The sequence below is a fragment of the Rosa rugosa genome, chromosome 4 (genome assembly GCF_958449725.1).
Source record: "Rosa rugosa chromosome 4, drRosRugo1.1, whole genome shotgun sequence".
NCBI lineage: Eukaryota > Viridiplantae > Streptophyta > Magnoliopsida > Rosales > Rosaceae > Rosa > Rosa rugosa.
Genome location: NC_084823.1, coordinates 37901071 through 37920457, shown reverse-complemented (window position 1 = coordinate 37920457; position 19387 = coordinate 37901071). Strand labels below are relative to the sequence as shown.

The 19387-nt window shown below is 36.7% G+C and overlaps 2 protein-coding genes and 1 long non-coding RNA gene across 6 annotated transcripts; 1 reads left to right on the top strand and 2 right to left on the bottom strand.

Annotated features, from left to right (window-relative positions):
* Window positions 1–261: 261 nt before the first annotated feature.
* Window positions 262–4609, bottom strand: LOC133707059 (uncharacterized). 4 transcript variants are annotated; one of them, XR_009844893.1, is made up of 10 exons: window positions 4212–4609; window positions 3956–4075; window positions 3068–3178; window positions 2587–2877; window positions 2276–2332; window positions 1812–1896; window positions 1613–1706; window positions 1413–1482; window positions 1039–1121; window positions 262–785 (listed from the first exon to the last, which is right to left on the bottom strand). It is a non-coding gene; the product is annotated as an uncharacterized LOC133707059 (long non-coding RNA). The 4 variants fall into 4 exon arrangements; XR_009844894.1 differs by lacking the exon at window positions 262–785 and having other exon boundaries at window positions 808–1121; window positions 2587–2702; window positions 2851–2877; XR_009844891.1 differs by lacking the exon at window positions 262–785 and having other exon boundaries at window positions 808–1121.
* A 1545-nt stretch (window positions 4610–6154) lies between these two features.
* On the bottom strand, window positions 6155–7451 carry LOC133744772 (putative cytochrome c oxidase subunit 6b-like). The gene is made up of 3 exons (XM_062172819.1): window positions 7207–7451; window positions 6358–6439; window positions 6155–6205 (listed from the first exon to the last, which is right to left on the bottom strand). The coding sequence occupies exons 1-3, from the start codon at window positions 7449–7451 to the stop codon at window positions 6155–6157; spliced, it is 378 nt and encodes a 125-aa protein (XP_062028803.1).
* Window positions 7452–17399: 9948 nt separating this feature from the next.
* Window positions 17400–17867, top strand: LOC133744771 (putative invertase inhibitor). Its single transcript, XM_062172818.1, has one exon. It carries the CDS (start codon window positions 17400–17402, stop codon window positions 17865–17867), a length of 468 nt encoding a protein of 155 aa, XP_062028802.1.
* The last annotated feature ends 1520 nt before the right edge of the window (window positions 17868–19387 follow it).

The window sequence follows — 19387 nt, the reverse complement described above, 5'->3', positions numbered from 1 at the left end:
GTAAGTATGGTATGTGGTGTCATTGGTTTCTAAAAGGAAAATGCTTAGAGATGATATTTGGATTACTTCTAAGTTTAAGGTATCTTAGAGTGCTCTACAGTAATAATAAGTTTCGGGTTATTATAAGTCGGCAGTACCATCTAGCCATCGCCTCGTAGTACACCGGTTGGCAGTGTCATCCGATATGTCATCTAGTCAGCTAAACCCTCCGGATGACATGAGATTGTTAGTCGATACACTACTACAAAAAATGGATTTAAGGACATTCAAAAAACGTCCTTAAAAACTTTTAAGGACGCTCGAAAAAAACGTCATCTATCAAGGAGTCATAGTAAGTCATCTTTTAGGACGTTCAAAAAACGTCCTTAAATGTCTACAAGGACGTTGAAAAAGTGTCCTTGTTTCTATTTACAAACGTCTTCTAATGTCTACAATGACACTAAAAAAACGTCATTATAACTCAAAAAAACGTCATTTAATATCTAAAAGGACACAAGAAAAACGTCCTCGTATCTCATACAAACGTCATCTAATGTCTATTAGGACGTAGAAAAGACGTCCTTGTATCTTTTACATGACACAAAAAAAAAATTAAAATATACATAATTTAGTACGAGACTAGTGACCAATGTATCTATTATAACTAAAATACAATACAATGAGCACAAAGTTATTAAGCAATAACTAACGATTCAATAAATAACTACTAACAATAATCTAACTATACAAGTTCAACCCACAGCGTATTCATTGTGGATGTCCATGAATTCGTCTCGACTCTTGAACTGTAAAAATCAATAAAATAGTAAAGAAAAATGAGTGTTGATGATAATATGTCACATTTTGAAGTACCAACAAGTGTAAATTTAAGTTGTTTTAGAGTCTGTAAAATAAAAAATGAGTTGTAATAGGTTTTCTGGAGATTGCACTTCTGGACAAGATAGAAGCAGTAAGCAATCAGATTAACTTCTTCAGTATAAGAAAGCAAACGAGCAAGAAAACTAATAGTATTAGTCATGCCTTTAGATAGTTACATACCTAGTGAAAACATTGCAACTTTCAAACAGCCTTAATGAATGGTCTCAACTCCAAAGACGATTTCTCACTTAGATTATAAATGTCTGCAAGCAAAAGCAGAAGTTTCTTCATATATATCTTGTAAAAAGGCTAAATTGTAATAATGAGTTTTGCATGGCACCTATAAGCTCCTATGTGTTGCCACTAAGCATTCAAATAGTTATTTCCACTGAACAAAGATAAGTCACATAAGTAATAAATTCCCAAAATGCAACTTTCATAAACGCATCGTATAGGCCATATACATATAACTAACATAGCATGAATCCACAATCCACAAAAACAAGTATAAGACAAGCATAGACCTATTAAGAAAAACAAGAGCTCTGGATTACCTACAGCTACAGATCTTCCCATCTTTCCAGGGCAAACCAAGTTCCCATCCATAATTATATAGTTTAAAATCTGAAAAAAGAAACATATTATCTGTTATACAGTAATACACTACCAATTAAGTGCTGCTGTTGACGTAACAAAGGGCACAGAAATGACTATGTTTGCTAATATACAAATACTGTAGAGAACAAACACTCACTTGGCAACTTTTTCAGGGGTGACATATTCAGAGTTTTCTCCTGTTGTTCACTCTACTCCATATTGGCATTTAGGTAAGCAGCAGGAATGTTTGCCTGGCAGATATGAGAAGGCAAAGTAGGAAGGAACATAATTGTTTATTGTTAAATAGAAGACAAGGTATATGAAAAATTGAAAATAAGTCTGGAAAGAAACATTACCTGAAACAAATGCATTATTTGATCTTGAGTAAGAGACAAGGGGAGGGATTACTCAAGTTAAGCCTAGAGAAATTATAGCAGGGAGCTGCAAGATACAGAAACCAAAGTAGACACATTTTAGTACAAAGTGGTGAACATCAAATTCCTGTAAAAGAGGGAACTCTAGAAGAAACAAATGCAAGTTACTTTGCTTAAGTATTGTTGATTGACAAAATCAGACAACAGTTATAGAGCTGATGGCTAAGAAACTGAATTGGTAAAAGGAACAGTTTCTATGGTAAGCCTAAAGGAACATATCATGTCTTTCTAATACTCATGAAGCTAAAATTGATGTGAACAAGCACCTACATTACAATAGTTTCAGAAAATTCAGTCTTCAATCACAAGATCTATAGCAGAAAATCAACAATTAATATTGCTATATTACATCATATCAATTAGGAGCGGAGAAAGATATGTTTTACCTCTCAATTTGACTAAGAAAGGACCGCATACTACTGCATTTTCTTTATGTCATCAAGCTGTAAGGGGTAGACGAAATCAAAAGCATGCAAGTAAATGATATGTCATCGAGCTCTATAAATGAACTTGAATCACACACAGTTGGAGACAAGTATAACAAATAACTTAAAAGTATGCAAGTAAAATTGAAACATTGCAGATACAGACAAATTACAGTAAGCAGGCTAACCCACTTTTGAGATAAGATGGTCACTCTAATAAAATGGTACAAGAAATTCATGACTAATAGAATAAATTGAAAAGAATGAATTACCAGTTCCATGGAGATCACAGGTGGAAGTGGATGAAAGTGGCCAACATAGGCCGATATCGTAAAAATGCTTCCCAATCTACTGCCCAAATTTGAGGGGGGAAAAAGACTCTTAAGCACTAAAACACAAACAAAAACCTAAGAAACTGAAACTGCAAGAACAATTCAATGCAATGAGCTCCTAAAATTTTGTAGTTTATTACTTGGAGAAAAAAAATGAAAAAGAAAACATGCATTGTCAGTCATTAAGTTTAGCGCTTAGCTTACTGAAGAACAAGCTGTCAGTGACAAGACCTGCATAATGAGATATAAAAGAGATACATAATGAATCAGATGCTTATTAGATATATAATAATGCTCACATCTAGATACCATAGTCAAATAAGCCATAGCTATCATATAACACAAGACAGTACATATCATGGTGCTTTTTATCACATTGCATCATATTAATTAACAAAAGGAGGAAAAACAGATGTTTTACCACTCAATTTGACTAACAAGGGAATTGAAGCAACTGCAGGTATGAAGTGCCTTATTCTTCAGGTCGTCAAACTCTATCTTAACCTTTAAAGCACCTTCAAACCTCTTCCACCTGAAAATGAAAGCAGAGAAGCCTTAATATATATATATATATATATATATATATATATATATATATATATATATATATATATTCCAAGAATAATGAACTAATAAACAACATGAATTCCTTATAACTCATTGGGGGTAACCAATATTAACTCTCGTGAGTTATTCACGCTTTTAACCCAAAGCTACTATCATGGGTAGACATCCTCCTCTCTAGGCAAAGATAATTTTAACAGCATTAGCCTAATGACATGTGTAAGATATAGACCCCAAAGACCCTCTTAATGTGTAAAGCCCACAAAACCCAAGACCCCATTCATCAAATCTACACAGCTCTGCCACCACTATGTCCATACACTTGCAATTTGAAATAAAAGAAACACATTTCCAACCAGTTCAGACCACAACATCATAGTCAATTTAACAAGCATTTCACAATATAGCCAAGTACCAAAGCATTTTTGGTAACAATAACTTTCTCCAGATTTTGCATCAGACTTTTTATCTAAACAGCTAGAAAAGGGACAAATTTTAGTGCCCTTTGTAGATGGGAAGTTGGGATATATTGAAAAGAAGTATATAAACATCAGCTTAGGATGATAACAAAGTTAATGAAACAAGAAATATTTGATCAACAAGGTTACCATAATCTTCTCCAATGCTTCACTCCTTTTCAGATGCTCACTCAAATAAAATGGTACAAGAATTTCATGACTAATGTCTAAGTGTATAAATTACAAAAGTATCACCATGATAACAGAACAAATTGAAAAGAAATTACCAGTTCCATGGAGACCATAGCTGGAAGCGGATGAAAGTGGGCCACCATAAATCTACATGGTCACAAGCTTCCCTATGTTCTTACTCTCATTCTTTCTGATTTCACTTTTCACTTCCCAATCTGCAACCCAAAAGAAAAGAAGAAGAATAAAAAAGAAGAAATTATCACAATTTTTTGCTCAGAGATTAATGGAGAGATAACCCAACTGGCCATCTCCAAGGAAGAAAACAAAATATCGATTCGGAGAGCGACTTACCCATTTTGGGAGAGCAACTTACCCATTTATCTCCTTCTGCATTGAAATGAATTCTCAATTTTCTAGAGTGAATACGGCGAGTTTTGGGATTAGGGTTACTAGGCATATGTTGAGGATGAGTCGGAGAGAAATTGAAGCTGGGAGACAGGAGAAGTAAGAAGGGCGATGTGGGTTTCCGATTTGGCTGTTCGCTGTGTTTTGGGCCTGGGTTTGAGAGAGAGAGAGAGAGAGAGAGAGAGAGAGAGAGAGAGAAAAGGAGAGGGCCAGATCCACATCTAGGGCTAACTAGGATGCCAAGGTGAGAGAGCTGCCAGAGTCTGCACCAGTGCACCTCCATTAGATGGAGAGATCTGAGATTGGAATCGAGAGAAGATAGAGAAGAGAGAGGAGAGAAGGGGTCGGGAATGAAGAAAATAACTGAGAGTTTTTCTCTTTGTTATTTGACGAAAAAGCGCACAAGGATTTTAACTATTCGCCCGAATTTTAACAAGTGACGACCTTAATGGCTTACAAGGACAGTGAAATAAAAAAACGTCATTGTTTCTTCTAGCCAGGTGTCTTTAAATCCCGTTTCTGTAGTAGTGATAGTACCCTCTAGCCATCGCCTATTTTATCATGTGAGGGTTTTAAATATGAGATTTCTGAAATGTTTATGAGATACTCGTATTTTAAGTAAGTTAGTTTACAGTAAATTTTGAGATTTTAGTACCCAAGGCTGGTTAAGATTATTTTCACGAGACCTTACTGAATGCTTTGGTGGTCAATTGAGAGTTAAATTTGGAAAACATTAAATTTTATTTTATTTTTTCCTTGCAATCATTCATTTTCGTCCACTTACTCTAACAGTTTTTAAATGTTTTTCCATGATATTTTCAGTTTTTCGTGTCTAGTCTGTAGATTAGTTTAGGTCGAGCTTGAGTAAGAGTCGAGACATAGTGTCCACACCGCTTCTATCTTCACTGTAGGTTACATGTTAACTTACTTGTACTTTATTTAAGTTGTATTGATTAGTTGAGCTTCAAGATTTGTGTTTAAGAATTCTTGTGAATTATTTGTGTGAGATATTGTTAGCTATTGAAAGTGTACCAATTATCTTCACAAATTTAGGTGTAGATTCTGCCAAGGTTTATGTAGGATTTTCCTTAAGAAAAACCCCGCGGTCCCTCTTCGGATTTTAGGGTGAAATTTAGGGTGGGTTCTGTCAGAGAGAGCCCCAAGGCCCACAGCGATTGTCATTGAGAATGCAAAGGGGTTGTACCTGTCGACCAACAAAAAAATCATCTAATTTAACTATCGTAATGTATCTAAATTTCAATTCTACTACCGGTTAAGTTTAAAGAGAGCTCCTTCAACGGGAGTCCAATGAGCCGTCACCAGAGTGGGAGGAGGCGGTGATTGATGGAAGAAAGAAATTTAGATTGGCTATAGCGGCTGTTTGAGTTAAGACTCATTCCCTCAATGCTTGCGCTGGTGATGTCATTGTGGAGGATAAGGTAACTCTCATTCGCTAATGAGGCCGGAAGTGAGGAGGTGCGGCAAATTCATGCGTTTGAATTTGATTTGTAATTCATGTTCGTATTGAACCATGACATTTTAGAATAACTAATTGATATTCTGTATTGAACTATGACATTTTAGAATAACTAATTGATATCCTGTTATACATGTATCCTTGTATTTCAGTTCACAAAAGTTAAAATATTTTTACTTACTTTGATAACATGATATCTAGCTAACATATCATGGATATTTTTTCCATTAAAAGAATTATTTTGAAAGCGGGCAAAAGTCGAACAATGAGGGAGACCAAACTAGATGTGGGTTACATTGGTATCACAACGTTGTGTTCTTAGGATGCAACATTAGTATGCGCTCATAAACTAAACCAGTAACTGGAAAATTTGTTACATGCAATATAATTATTTCATTATCAGCGACCTGTTTTACTCTATCACTAACACTCCACGCTTTTGATCTTCATCCCACCTCTCAATCTGCAATTCATCAAGAAATTGTAAGAACTAATGCAACATAAATTTCCATAGGAATCTGACAAAAAAAAATTCCATTTGAAAATCGGAAACAAGATTTAATCACAATATTGATGAGTACTCGGTCATTAGGGTCAGATTTATTGATTATTTACCCACTCAAGAGGGCACAAAATCTTATAATTTTTCTCAAACCTCACACATTGAGGTGCGCCATCGCCCTTGTCCTTGATACACCTGAGATCAACATGCATATACACATGAAACATTAGCTATATGGCTGTGTAAAGATGAATGACAAAACATCAATAATCGGAAACTTGGAGCATGTATGTAGTAGATTTTTTTTTTTTTTTGAAAGGGTACGTAGTAGATTTAAAACCAAGAGGAATTTCACCATGGAGTGACCTTAATCATCATCATATCTTGCTATATATTCTCACACACACACACACACACACAAAGTAATTAATCACGAATTATCTTGTTTAAATGCGCAATAATTAAGATCGATCAGTCTAAACCCTTTTCAGAAAATTTCAAGTAAGATCGATGTCTCCAATAATTGAAGAAAATCTGCAACCATAATATCTAATAGACATTTAAAATCACCAACCACTACGTTGAGACTTACAAATATATTTTTTTTCTTTTTTGAATTGCAATTTGGCACAAACCACTGATAATATGAAATCCCTCTATCGTTGGCATTAATATTTGCAAGACAAAATAATCTAAATACAAAATTAATGTTCGAGTCATGTTACCATAGTCATAAAAACCTAAACAAACGATCGACGTAGATCAATCATTTCAGGTTGATAATTTTTTATGAAAAGAATCATAACAACTACCATATATACACAAAGCTAGCTGATCAAAGCAACTGTTGGTAGTTCCTTAGCAGTTAGCTTCCGAGTATTTTAAGTTTATAACATACGTATAGAGCAAGATCGATCTAGCTAGAAATTAAGTAAAAAATGATTGGGGGGGGTGATATTCACTTGTGGAACTGCCAGTAACTAGCATAGCAGTGCCGCGCAACTGGGTTATGTTCGTCTTCAACCTCCTCCTTGTAGCTCGGTGGTGGCGAAGAAGGCCGCGGCGGCGGAGTCGGTGTCGGTTTAGGAGGAGCTGATTTGATGGAGCCGTACTCATGAGCAGGCCGAGGAGCCTGCTCTCCCCGAGCCACCTTATTCACATCTCTGCTTCTCATCTTGTCATGCGGTTCCACTTGCGCAGCCGACATAGCTGAATTCGATCGATTTCGATCACTATCTGTTCTTTCTATGGTGTGTGTTCTATACTCTGAAATTTGCAAGTGCAAACATAATATGCGTGCCTTATTTTCTTTTCTTACTTTCCTAAGCGGTGGAGTAACAAATGTAAGCATCTGCATGTAAGATCATACTGTACTACCACGTATTCTCTTGTGTCATCCTAAACAATTTGTCAGGACAAGGAAAGAGACATCTGGCAGACAAGGCTAGCTGTGAGCTCAAACAAGGGCCGTGATTCAAATTTTCACTGCTGCTCGATTAAAGATGCTTTAATGTGCTCCGGGTGCGTAGTATGGTAATGGTTTCTCATTTGAGATATCATGTGTTGGAGCTCATCAGGAGATGAAGTGGAGTGAGGTTAAAAAAAAATACTTTAATATACTTCAGTAAAAATTGATTACTCACGTACTCTAGTCAAGAAGTGCTAGAGTGAGACATTACAATAAGGGCAATGATATGGGGTCTTAATGAGACTTAAGATTTGTGGCCTCAAATTCTAGGTGTCATGCTATGTAAGCAAATACAAATTTTATTTTCAATTTCACATAATATATCTTGCCACATCATACTATTGCAACACCAACTTTACCCTTTTACATTTCCTTTTATGACACGTTTACTTACTTGGAATGGAAAATAATCATGAATCGGAGACAATTAACTACAATGGGAGAAGAAAGAATTCGGTATTGATTCCGGAGGAGTTGATTCCTAAATGATGTGCTCATATTTTCCTATATTTCTTTGCCTCTTAATCTTAGTATTTATGCTTAGTCCTCCTTATTTCGAGTCATTTATGTTGTTATAGTGTTTTTGTAGGTTTGTCTCATAAAGAGAAGAAAAGAAGCTAAAATGAGCTAACTAGGATTGAAAGACGCCTAGGTCCCATAATCTGTCTGTGCAGAACATCCAACTTCACCGAATTACTGGGAGTTACCTAGATAGAATCAGACAATGAGGCTTATATTCGTGGAAAGATACGGATGTCTACTTTTTGTAGAAGTTTACGGATCTCGATTTCGATACTTCTGGAGAAAGTTATGATTATTTGAGTGAAGATAGGTCGGACAGGAAATCTGCTCGGGAATTTACAACCATTCGTGGAGAACTCAAGTTCCGTGGCACAAGATCATCAATCTTAATGTTTCAAGGAAGTTAATTCAGATGAGGATTCAAAGAGCACATGTATTCCCAATTCTACAAGAGATATTTCAAGGTTTTCCCATTCCAAATGAATAAAGGAATCTAAACCCAAGTTTTACAAGGAAACATGAAGCCAAAGATGAGCAGAAATCTTCCCTATATAAGGGAGCAAGAATTTTACATAAGAGGGGAGTCTCGGGAGCACAATGTAGATGCCTAAGGAGCAGAGACGACTCATCCATCTTTCCCTTCTTTTTCCCTTCCATTCTTTTTATGTTTTTCCTATGTTCTATTTAGTTATATTTTGCTAAACCTTTTTCTAGGGTTAGGTTGATGCTTTAGCATGATTGTTTATGTACTTTGATGATTTATTGATGGATTTATAGTTTCTTTATGATGAATTCTTAGTCACTATTTGAATTGATGCTTTATGTTTAAGTTCTTTGATTGATCATCTTAGGGCTTTGCATCTAGTAATTAGAATATGAATTTGAGGCGTACCTGCAATATAATTCAAATTAGCTTCTTGTGATTAAGAATTGTGAATTACATTATTGTCGTACCTGAAGTAATGGTTTGCATGATTCTCTTGTTTTCTAGAACGTAATGAGTTCTATGTGTTAAATTTATGCCATACCTGGATAAACTGCATGTTAGGATATACGACATCTGCCGTACCTGGAGAGAATCATACACTTAAGGAAAACTATGGTCTAAGTGCCGTACCTGGACTTAGATACGGGAATTGTCATCAAAAGAAACAAAAGAATCTATTAATTGCATTGAAACATAAATAGGATTGTTAGTGGTTGATTATAAAACCCTAGGTTTTATCATTATTTGTTTCTTCATTTCTTTCTTTCTTTAATTTTCACATTATTTGTTTAGTTGAAAACCTTAAAACCATATCTTTTTTTAGTTTGATTGTTTATGTGATTTTGTGTTTGGATTAATTGAGTTAGGGTTAAAATTAATTATCAATCCTCAGTTGGAACGACCTCGTACTTGCACACTATACTAACGATGATTCGTGCGCTTGCGAGTTTTAATTAAAATTTCACAACACTAAACCCATCTCCCCTCTTCGTAATCAAATTCCTGAGTATTCAGGAATCAATTCCTTATAAGGAGGTGAGACCTACACCCATTCCGATTCCTTCATGTGTTAGTAAACGCATGAATACTTTTATCCGGAATCATTCTGATTCCTTTATATGTTAGTAAACGTATGAATAGTTTTACTCCGTAATCATTCCCTCCAATTCCAAGTAAATGTGCCCTTAGATGTTAGAGGGTGAATCAATTACATTAATGAATTTAATTAGGTCACGAAAAAAAAATATCAACTATTAATTATGTATTAATTTAAGATTCTTTCACCAATATTTTTCTTCATTTAGTTAAATTCTTTCCTTTAATTTTTCTTTCCAAATGGTATTAATATATTGAATTATGTGCCAAGAGATAGACGTTAACTTTTCTTTCCAAATATGGATTAATTTCATCCAAAAAAAAAATAGCATTAATAAATTGAATTTAGGAAATACTTATGTCTAAATTAAGAGGTAAGAAAAAATTCCCACGTTAGCAGCCATTAATTAACATCTACAATCTAGATATAAGAGAAAAAAAAACAAAAAAATAATAAATTCATATCTAACGTTTAAACCCTAGCTACATAAAGAGAAAACAATGAACAAAAGAATATATACAATCATATGAATATGTATTTTTCATATTATATTTCCAAAATTTGCAGGAACCCAACAAAGGTTGAATTCATATACATGTGTTATGCAAATCTATTAATTGAACGTACGTACAAATCTATTGACTAAATTACATGAAATTTTTTGTACTCTTGATTGAAGAAAAAAAAAATTGTTGTTTGAATCTAAGCATGAGTGTAATGAAAAGAAAAAAAAAATGAAAGAAAGCCAAATTTTTTTTTCTTTAGAAGAAAGCCAAAATCATTTAGAGCCATTAGAGTTTGGAAATATAAGATAGTCTTTTTCTCAAGAATTACATAACATGATTTGACAAATAGATGATGCTTGTGAATGACATGACATTACACCTAAGATTGAGGCCACAATTTTTTTTTTTTTTTTTTTGAAAAGGGGTTTGGAACCCAGCTTAACTGGGAGGCTCAGCCCCACCCATGGTTCCATTTATTGAATTATAATTTTGCTCCCGCAGGGGGGGGGGGACATATAACCTGAACCCCGAGGTACAGTAGATAAGTTACATTGATCCTCATAGAGAACGTCTGAAATAATAACAAGCGCCTCCTCAATCTAGAGATTATCTAATCTACTACTATTAGCAAGGTGTGCTAGCCTATTGGCCACACCATTTGCTTCACGAAATACAAAACGGAACTGAAAGAAAACAAAAGAACTAGCATACCTCTTGCAGTCATCCAAAATCCGGCCCATATCAGATAGGTCCTCTTATTCCCCGCCAGGGCATTAACTAAAGTAGCGCAATCCAATGTTCTAAAAATCGCTAGGCGCTAGTCGGGCGGTGGGCTGGGGAGGAGCGTTTTGTATTTTTTAATTTTTATTTAATTTTTATAGCTTTTATTTATGTAATTAATAATTTATACATTTGTAAAGACCAAGACATACTAGAGTAGAGGAAGAATCTCCTAACCAACCTGGAAATCTTGTGCTTCCATAAGACCATAACAATAAATTCTGAGCTTTTTTAGATTTCTACAAGGTTGGAGCTTTTCAAGCACTTCTCTGTCAGTTTGTGAATCATTGGGTACACTTGGTCTACTTGGTCCCCATTGCAAAATTAGCTCATTCAGATACTTCTTGTCACTCATAGTGGCCAGCAAATCATCATCAACATGAACAATATTATAAAGCCCTGAAATGCGAAGTGTTCCGTGGAAATGTTGAAGCTCTTTCAACTCTAGAACATCACATTTTTACAAACAAAAGAATATAATCTTGCAAATATGTGCCTTGAAATTTACAAATGCAGAAGCAAATAGTCAATGTCCAGAGAGGCAGAGACAGAAAGAAATTCAAGCAGCAGGGCAAAGGGTACAAACAAGCCTACAACAAAAGTACAAAACAAAGAAGATTATCAATTTCGGCCATAAAACCAAATCAACAAGCCTACAACCATAAAACTTCAACATATCAAACACAGAAATTCACCCAATTCTCTAATTAACCGAGAGAGCTACGAAATCGAAACCAATCAATTGAAGCAAGAAAAAGGGTTGAATTTCACAAAAACTCACAGAAATTAAATTAAAGCATGAAACTTTCGAGATTATCTAATTGAAAACTGCGAATTGCAAATCAAACGTATCAATTAAAGTTTGAAAGGGTTGAAATTTCATACCAGCGAAGAGCGATTTAGGGCTAGATGTGAGAAAGGCTGAGAGAGAAGGCTTTGGGGGTTTTCTTTTGGTTTGGAAAGATCTGGTTTTAGTCTTCAGAGCAGCCGCGAGCGCAGAGAGAAAGAGAGAGCAAGAGCTACTGAGCGATGAAGAAGCTGAAGCCGCTGGTTCCGATCTGGTTCTGAGCCGCTAAGACAAAGTGATATGTATAAGAGAGAGAGAGAGAGCGACAACAACTGAGCCGCTGAGCGAGAGAGAGAGAGGACTGAGCGGAGAGACTGAGCATGGAGGATGAAGAAGCTGAAGCCGCCGGTTCTGAGCCGCTAAGACAAAGTGATATGTATAAGAGAGAGAGAGAGCGACAACAACTGAGCCGCTAAGCGAGAGAGAGAGAGGACTGAGCACGGAGGACCAGCGACGGGAAGTTCCGATCCGATCTGGTTTTAGAGTTCAGCCGCGCGCAGAGCCGCAGAGAGAAAGACCCAGACCGACGAAGAAGTTTCCTAGCCGATCTGCTTCAGAGTTCCGATCTGCTCCAGAGCAGAGACTGAGTTAGAGAGTAGCGTCGTTTTGGCTTTGGGACGAAGTGTCCCTATCAATTTGGGGCATTAGGTCTTAATCGCGAAATCTTTAAAAAAAAAAGACTGAAACGCCCGCCCAGCCGCTTAGGCCGCCTGGGCGCCCGCCTAAAATCCCAGCGCCCAGAAGCTCCGATTACACATTACTCACGGCGGAGAGGTGCCGCCCAGCGCCTAGGCGGGTTGGGCGGCCGCGTTTTAGAACACTGGCGCAATCTGACTCAATCTCAATCTCATCCCTTCCCTCATGTATAGCAAGTAACAGACCGGCACGAAGTGACTCCACTTCTGAATGCAGCGCTAATTGGGCAAAGGGGAGATGTCGAGCTAAGGCAACCACGAACTCTCCATTTGCATCTCGGACTATGGCACCAACCCCACCTTCTCTACTATTCACTGAGAAACTTCCATCTATATTCACCTTCAGCCGTCCACTAGGGGGACACTTCCATTTAGCCATAGGCCTCCTTACTCTTGTATTACACTTGCCATGCTGCTTTTGATATTCTTCCATAAAATTATAGGCCAATCGAGCCATGTGGGAGGGATCAAAGCCGCCACTTTTCCACACAAGTTGTTCCGCTCCTGCCAAATCACCCAGAGAGACATCAAAAACCTCTCAAACTGTCCCCATTAAGTGTCCCACTCATGCTTCTGATCCAATCCTCGACTGACTTGGCAGGATGCAGCTCCGGTTAGGTGCACAACGGCCCTAAGCACCAAAAAACTCCTACTGCCTTACACTCTTTAAAAACATGAATGCCATCCTCCTTTTTATACGAGCAAAATGGACACCGTGGGTCTGGGAGGTGGACCCTTCTCTTAAGGGCAGCTCGAGTTGGTAGCAAACCGCGAACTAAACGCCATGCATGCATCCTCACTTTTGGGGGAATGTTCATCTTCCACAGTTTCTTCCAGAAAACATCACCAGCTAAACCTGTAGCACTACTCAACGTTGAAGCTCTAAATTCCGTATTCTCAGTAATTCGCTCAATGTGATATCCCTGTCTCACGTTGTAGATACCCTTTTTATCAAAATGCCAACATAGCATGTTCTCCCCTCCATTAAACTCAACGAAATTTGTGCAATTCTAATAACCTCATCTTCCATGAAAAGTTCATGCAGCAGCCATATCTCCCAATCGCCTGTTTCGTGGTCGATTAAGTCTGCCACTATTAGGTCCTCCGTACCCTCCATAGGTGGTGAGAAAGGGCGAAAATTGTACGGCATTGGGATCCAGGGATCCCTTCAGATGGAGATACCCTCACCACTCCCAATTTGATATCGGAGCCCTTTGCTTAACAACTCACGACCCTTCAGTATGCTCTGCCAAGTGTACGAGGCCCCTTTCTTCTTCTCCACCTTCATGAAGTCCGCATTTGGGAAATAGCGAGCCTTAAAAACTCGATCAACAAGTGAATCTGGGATCCTCCACCCCTGCTTCGCTAGAAGAGCAGTGTTGAAACTTCTCATATCTCTGAACCCTAGGCCACCTTCAGACTTAGGAAGGCAAAGTTTTTCCCATGTTGCCCAGTGAATCTTTCTCTCCTCACCCTTATCTCCCCACCAGAAACCCGCCATCAATCGATGCATTTCAGAGCACAGGTGTTTGGGAAGCTCAAAACAGCTCATCACATAAGTTGGTATTGATTGCACAACTGCTTTAATTAACACTTCCTTACCAGAGGCACTTAGGGTTTTGTCACTCTAGCCTTGCATGCTCTTCCTAACCCTTTCCGAGAGATACTTGAACGCTTCTTCCTTTGAGTAACTTAACTCAAGTGGTAAGCCCATTTACTTTGTGTGCTTCTCTACCCTTGTAACCCCCAGAGGCCACAAATCTTAGGCCTCATTGAGGGCACAAATAATTATGCGATCATTCATTGCGAAAGGGCATATCTCCAAAATTACAATAAGTATTTAACTTAATTGCGATAATTTATCATCAAATATCAAGATTTTAATTGCCTTCATTTGACAACAGAGTATTACACTATTACGGTTAATTAACACACATACGCTTTAACACAACAAACAGTATGGTAGGGTCAAAACACGTTTGTTACGTTCATGAACTTTAATTTTAAAAAAAAAATTTTGAGTGATTTAAAAAATGGTGGTTCTAGTTGGACCTCCAAATTTAATATTTGAACCTCCATTTTTTTTTAATTATTAATAGACTTTGTCAAGTCATATGGAAAAACAAATAAGGACAAAGAGAAAAAAATGAAAAAAATTACTCTTCTTACCTCCCCAAATATAACATTTTGTTAAAGGAAAAACACGTTATGTGCCTTCGTCAAAGTAACTGACGAGAGGGAATTAGGGAATTAGCGGTTACAGCTCAATCATCCATTATTGTCATTATTGTAATTGCTATTACCATTGTAATCCTCACCCTATATAAAGGGACTATCTAATGAAATGTGTAGACTAACTTTTACACGTTATCAGCACGCTCAGAGCCAATAGCCAAGAAAAAAAAAGACAAAAACCCTAGATTTTCTTTTTCTTTTTCCAGTCGACACTAGAAGAAAACAAAACCAGAAAAAATCCAAATATGTCAAGCCGAGCGTCTGTCCTGCACGCACCAAGCAATTCTCGCTTCAGTCAGCCAACGACAGCCAGTGGCGTAGCCAGAAATGTTAGCTAGGAGGGTCAGATCGAATTAAATAGTAATGATTATACAAAAATGAACTTCATCAAATAACATAAAATTGTATATATTGATTGTTAAAAAAAATTACATATATTCGTCTATATGTCATTCTTTTGATGGGAAAAAAAAAATCATAAGTCATAAAATACTCAAAAATAACAATTTTTTTATAAAACAATTACAATTAAGATTTGATGAATTACCTTATATATTGATTAATGTTGCCTTGATTCATAAATCTACTAAAAATCAAAGAAAGAGTAGCAGACTTCGACTTGCGTTTCGTAGGAGAAGAAGTGGAAAGACGAGAGAAGACAGAACAGAGAATGAGCAGGAGAGAAGAAAATAAGTGTATAAACCTAAATATATATGTAACGAAACTGTCATTAATTAATTGATCAATGAAGAGCATATGAATAAAATATAATAAAAAAAATTAAAAGATGGTGGAGTACGTCCAAACTGTGGAGTTATGGGTGAATGGGATATGTCAGACGGGTCAAACTAATATATTAAATATAAGTATGTATATAAGTATCAAATGTTTCAACCAATGACAGCTTAGTGAGAAGGGTCAATTGACCCTTCGCCCTAGTGTCCCTACGCCCCTGACGACAGCCTTGGCCCACGTCTGTCCTCCTGCCCAACTTTGTCAAGTAGGCTCACGTGCACAGTTTTCTTAGCCCACCAAATCAGCAGGCCCAGCAGAAGCCCAAAAAAACCATCGCTACGCACGCCTGCATCAACATGTGCGTGCGCTAGGATCGTTTTGTATTCTCAAAACCAAGTATGTTCTCTTTTATTTATTTAATTTCATGCTCCGGTAAATTTAATTATTTACAATTAGAACTTTTGAGCATGTATGGTTAGATAATATTGATCCCTTTAGCATGCCCTGTTATTTTATTTATGTTTTATTATTCGTAGAAATTTGAGCATGCTATATTATTGTTGTTATTTTATTGTTACTTGGCAAGATTTTTAGTGAGGCAACAATTCATGCACCATTTCGTCTTTGACTTGGCACAATAGGGAGTGTTAAAGGAAAAACACGTTATGTACCTTCGTCAAAGTAACTGACAAAGAGGGAATTAGGGACTTAGCGGTTACAACTCAATCATCCATTATTGTTATTATTGTAATTGCTATTACCATTGTAATCTTCACCCTATATAAAGGGACTATCTAATGAAATGAGTAAACTAATTTCCCATTTTACTTTTACACATTCAATTAAATTGCTTCCCCCCCCCCCCCCCCCCCCCCAAAATTTCCTTATATTACCTATATAGTTTTATAATTTACCTAAAACAATTAAAGTAAAAATAATAATTTCTATTGATGACCCATCATTTAGTACAAAAGTAAATTCAAAACAATCTGATTTAAAATTTCCTTAAACTAAATTCGGTGAATATTATGATATAGTTATTATTTGATCTTCCAACCCAGAACCCTTGAAATCCTTCTTTTAGCAAATTCAATGGGATTCCAGCAACATATCAAGATAGAGAACCAACCCTCTGATTAATTTTGGTGAAGGAGAGACCTACTTATAAGAGAGCAATATCATGTGATTTTGATTCATTCTTCTTCTCGTGGTTGAAGATACATATAAAAAGTAGAGTAACAGATTGTTGTACGTATCTTATGTTTAAGGGTGTTTTGGTAAAAATAAGAAGGTCTACTTAGCTTTTCAAGTATTCTAAAAAGTAAATTAGAGGTGTACTAAGTATGGGAGTTGCTATTTGGAGGTCCAATGTTCCAAATAAGAACCAAATTTTTAATCTTGGATTTGAGCTAAGAAGATTCTCTGTTTATACATTTAATAAAAATTTCTTTGTTATGTAAAACAATGAATCATTATAGATTTTGATTATTCTTACCCAAAAAGAATAACACCGTATTTATTAGTCAAGAATATTTAAATATCAATAGAGGATGGAAGGGGAGATTTTTCTTCCTTATATATATGGAAACGATCCCGAATATTAATTCTTACCATAAAGATGCACTTTATGTATGTATATATACGTCTCTTTGCGTTTATGTTTAACACAACTCTCCTCTAAAATAACTGATCACTCTGGGATCACTGATCTTAGCTAGTCTCTACTTCTCACAATGAGGTATCTGATCTTCCTCGTTACTTTTCTCGTGCTCTGTCACAGCACAATGGGCGATGATCTCGTCCAACAAACTTGCAAGAAAGCCTCAGATGCTGATAAAAACTTGAACTACAACTTTTGTGTCTCAGCCCTTGAGGCCAGCCCGAAAAGCAAGGGTGCAGACCTCGCAGGACTAGCTGGCATTGCACTTGACCTTACCACAGCGAAGGCGACAAGCATCAAGTCTACCATTTCAAAGCTCTTGAACGATCCAAAAGTTGACAAGCCTGCGCTACAAGACTGCGAAGAACTCTACTCAGGTGCCACTGATGACCTGCAAGTAGCCACCAATGCTTTCAAGTCCAGTGATTATGGTACAGCCCTTACACAACTCAGTGCTACCTTGAATGCACCTGATACTTGTGAAACCGGGTTCCAAGAGAGGAAAGCAGTGTCTCCTTTGAGCAAGGACGACGGTGACTTCACTCAGTTGAACATCATTTCTCTTGCCTTCATCAACCAATTGCGTGGTTGACGTTTATTTTTACTATCAAAGTTTGAAATTTCATCTTCTTTGACCTACCTTGTTATCACAAAGAAAAGAAAATGTAACGTTTAAACAACATAAGTACGTTGAATAATATATCTTACCCTTAATTAAGTTTCTTGGCTTTTGTTATGCAACCTCTTAACGTTATGAGGCAAGACGTGGACGTTTTTTTGACCATGCATGTTTATTGATACGTTACGTCTTAGAGTTGTCTATTTTTTGAGTGCACTACCCCAAATTTCCCCGCCCCCTCTTTCCATATGTAGCTAAGTACTTATTGGTGCCAAGTTCTACCGATATGTCCTTATATATGTAAAACGAAGTTAGACGTTTGTGATTGACATTAAAATTTCTTTCAAAATTAATTACCAGCCTATTATACGGTCACAATTAAGCTGTGCAAAAGCAGCCTGTGAATAACAAATGCATGGGGCGTTACCAGGTTTGTGAGGTGCAATTTTCATGTGCTAAGCCAAAAGAACATATATAAATATGTTAATTGTGTGGAACAGTTTGTTAAAATCATCCCCCATGTGTAGCCCTAACATCAAAATAGTTGAAACCTGTGACACACATACAGTACGACATATATGTAGATTGTAGAGGAGGAAATTGCACTACACCAAAAACCTCAACATACTACACTTTTTGCACAACGAAAAAAAAAAAGTGTTGTGTGATGAAGAAAAGTGAATCAGACAACATGTTTAGTAAACCTACGTTGTATAAGGTGGTTTAAATTCTAAAGTTTTTGTTTAGAAGGCTATTGCACAACGGTTACAAGAATAATCTGTTGTGTGAATCAAAAAAAAAATTGCGGCAGATTTCCCTCCTAGATGGACTCAAATTTGGCTCCAAATTGTACCCTAGATGCCACTAAATTGTACAACAGTTTAGTTATTTGTGTTGTAGGAGTATACTTGCAAATCATCATACAATGGTTTTTAATATGCCGTTGTGCAAGTAAGTGGCAGAATTTGGAGAAGTCTCCAAAATGACATTCATTCCCCCCCAAAACAAGCAAATTTGGCTTCAATGGTTTGTCATGCTTGCAACTTCCTACAACATAAAGAACTATTTCTGTTGTGTGAATGTGAAATGCCTAGCCTAAGCGCCAAAACTGACATTTCGATTACACAAGCGGGAAATTTTCATCTTTTGTTTCATCAGCTATGTAGCAATTCAGACAACGTAAATGTATTTGTACGTTGTCTGAGTAACTACCAAAAAAATAAGAAAACAAAGCTATTTCTTAATGCCTTGCACAACTGGGGCACATTTAAACAAAGTTAGTGCCTTGCTGTTTTTCATAACCTCTCGATCTCTTCTCTCAAGATGCCCAACACTCACAGCTCCCCATCTCTCTCGCGAAATCTCTGTCCTATTCGTCGCTGAACTCTCACGTTCTACTCTCTCTCTCTCTCTTCAGATCGCTCCTCTCCCTGTCTCACTCTCAGTCTTCTCTGGTTCTCTTCTTCATCCAACTCTCTTCTTTACCTAGAAAT